General features: G+C 37.5%; 1 protein-coding gene across 1 annotated transcript; it reads left to right on the forward strand.

The window, feature by feature from the left end:
- Positions 1–277: 277 nt before the first annotated feature.
- LOC117628069 (isoflavone reductase homolog) lies at positions 278–2,048 on the forward strand. Its single transcript, XM_034360430.1, has 4 exons — positions 278–619; positions 755–995; positions 1,370–1,573; positions 1,660–2,048. The coding sequence occupies exons 1-4, from the start codon at positions 290–292 to the stop codon at positions 1,821–1,823; spliced, it is 939 nt and encodes a 312-aa protein (XP_034216321.1). The 5' UTR covers positions 278–289; the 3' UTR covers positions 1,824–2,048.
- Positions 2,049–2,746: the final 698 nt, after the last annotated feature.

Below are 2,746 nucleotides of genomic sequence, written 5' to 3' on the forward strand. Positions count from 1 at the left end.
GACCTAACACATCAACAACTTGTGTGATATTTACCCTTGTGTTATGCGTCTAGTGCACCGTCGACAGTTTTTTGTCAATGTTTTTTTGTTGTTGTGTCCATAGCTAGCTAGCCCACCAACTGATTGATAAAGAGTAACTTGTACTGTACTACAAAAAGTGAAAAAACCCTAGCTAGCTTGCATATGAAATATTGTGACTGAAAAGGAAATAATATTGTGAGAAGTGTCTATATAAATAGGTCTCTTCTGTTCTTAATATTTGCAAGAAAAGCAAAGACATTAGATCGAAATGGGAAAGAGCAAGGTGCTTGTGGTAGGTGGAACTGGGTACATGGGAAGAAGGATTGTAAAGGCAAGCCTAGCCCAAGGCCACCCAACCTATGTCCTTCAAAGGCCAGAGATTGGCCTTGACATTGATAAGTTGCAAATGCTCTTGGCATTCAAGAAGCAAGGGGCTCATCTTGTGGAGGGCTCATTTTCTGATTTTCAAAGCCTTGTTGATGCTGTCAAGCTTGTGGATGTTGTCATTTGCACAATGTCTGGGGTTCATTTTCGTAGTCACAACATTTTGTTGCAGCTCAAGCTTGTCAAAGCTATCAAAGAAGCTGGAAATATTAAGGTACGGAAAAGCTTAATCTCTCCAAACATCCTATATATGTTTGTGTTAGGCACATATATACAAATTAAGCAAGGATGGATGCTCATTTGCTCATTGTATTTGTCACTTTTTTCCTGCCCTGGCTCTTTTGTGTAGCGTTTCTTCCCATCAGAGTTTGGTCTAGATCCAGCGCGTATGGGACATGCACTTGAACCTGGGAGAGTTACATTTGATGAGAAAATGGTGGTGAGAAAGGCAATACAAGATGCTAAAATTCCCTTCACTTATGTCTGTGGTGCCGGCTTTGCCGGTTATTTCGCCGGCAACCTTTCACAGATGGGTACACTCATTCCTCCAAGGGAAAAAGTCCTTATTTATGGAGATGGCAACTCTAAAGGTGCAAGTTAAAGAATTAAATCAAAAGCCACATCACCATATTCATTCATATTATAAATTTACTACCATGCAGATGCAGGTCAATAACATATAAATTTACTATTCATTGGATGTCTACACATTATTATTGTGCGGATGCCATTGTAAACATGGAGGAAAGCAAGGATGGATAATAGAAAATATAAGGCGCGTCTGCAAGATAATAATATCCGGACGTCCGCATAGGAGAATTTCTACATATATATAATACGTGTCCTTTTTTTTTTTTTTTTTTCCTATATTTCTTTATGCATGCAAATGCAACTTAGGTGTGGTTGAAAGTATAAATGACATAAAATTAATCGTCTTTTATGATGTTCCTCATGTACTGTGCAGTGACTATTGTGGATGAAGATGACCTTGCAGCATATACGATCAAAACAATAGATGATCCACGAACATTGAACAAAACATTGTACTTTCGTCCACCCGAAAACGTACTCACTCAAAAACAACTGGTCTGTATGTGGGAAAACCTTATAGGCAAGAAACTAGAACATATCACCATTTCGCAACAAGACTTCCTTGCCTCTATGAAAGGTATGTATCGTACGGAATTTATAGAACGCAAGAAAAATTATAGAAAATTATTGAAAATTTATTTAATCTATAATTTTATATTTCAGGTATGGACTATGCTGGCCAGGTAGGAGTGGGGCATTTCTACCATATTTTCTATGAAGGCGCTCTGACAAACTTCGAAATAGGAAAAGAAGGAGAAGAAGCTTCAAAGCTTTATCCAGAAGTGAAATACACCCGCATGAATGAATACTTAAAAATTTATGCATGAGAACAAAACAAAGTGTTTATGGACATTTCGAGCTCTATTAATCACCTATCATGTATTGTCAGTCCTTGACTCCAATTCAATTCATCAATTGTTATAAACAAAAATAATAACATTTGTGGACATGAGATGTTTTATGTCTGCAACAATTCAGAGTGCACATTCTGATCAATCAAGCTGTTGTAGTTTGCTCAATTGATACAAAAACTCAAGAAAATTTGTCTAATACTTTCAAGCATGAGAAATAAAAATTGCATATTCTGACCTGCTTAGCAAATTACGTACATATGAGTGTAAAGAAAATAAGCAAACAACATATACGAAATTTTTTCCTTTTTGAGAAATGGAATCCATTCATAGAATCAAAATAACGGACATAGAGCGACACGATACAGTGGCCTCATTAAAACCTTGATAGGGAACAAACCCCATGGTAGGAAAGAGTACCACTCATGTCATGGACTAACAAGAGAGTCTGATGCAGTCACGTAGGACTAGTACAAAAGCAAAGCAAAATAAAACCAACACAAAGACCTCCGACGAGAATACATCAAAACAACCCAACTATCAAAAGAGTCATGCTATGAAATCATAGTCTTTTGCACAGCCACAAGATAGTGAGAGCATCTAACACAGAACACACCAAAGCTCCAAAAAAGACAGATAGAACCCACAAAGCACACCAGCTTTATCCACCTCCAATAACGAATGGCTTTGAGAATAGCGAAGTTTGCAGGGAGCAACACAAGATAAGAGACAAGACAATGAGCAAGCCAGGAAAAAAAGGAAAACAAAAAGTCCTCAAAGACACACTGTTTCACCCCAACTTTGACAAGGAAACCTCCAATGAATCCATAGTCCTTAAGACAGGCGAAGAATCAAAGGTATGCTGAGAGAAGAACTGAGAAAATACGACGCAATAATAA

This window comes from Prunus dulcis, chromosome 5 (genome assembly GCF_902201215.1).
Source record: "Prunus dulcis chromosome 5, ALMONDv2, whole genome shotgun sequence".
Lineage (NCBI taxonomy): Eukaryota > Viridiplantae > Streptophyta > Magnoliopsida > Rosales > Rosaceae > Prunus > Prunus dulcis.

Coding starts and splice junctions, on each gene's coding strand:
- LOC117628069 (XM_034360430.1), top strand. CDS start 290: ATGGGAAAGAGCAAGGTGCTTGTGGTAGGTGGAACTGGGTACATGGGA. Junction 620..754: donor AAGAAGCTGGAAATATTAAG/GTACGGAAAAGC, acceptor TCTTTTGTGTAG/CGTTTCTTCCCATCAGAGTT. Junction 996..1,369: donor TGGAGATGGCAACTCTAAAG/GTGCAAGTTAAA, acceptor TGTACTGTGCAG/TGACTATTGTGGATGAAGAT.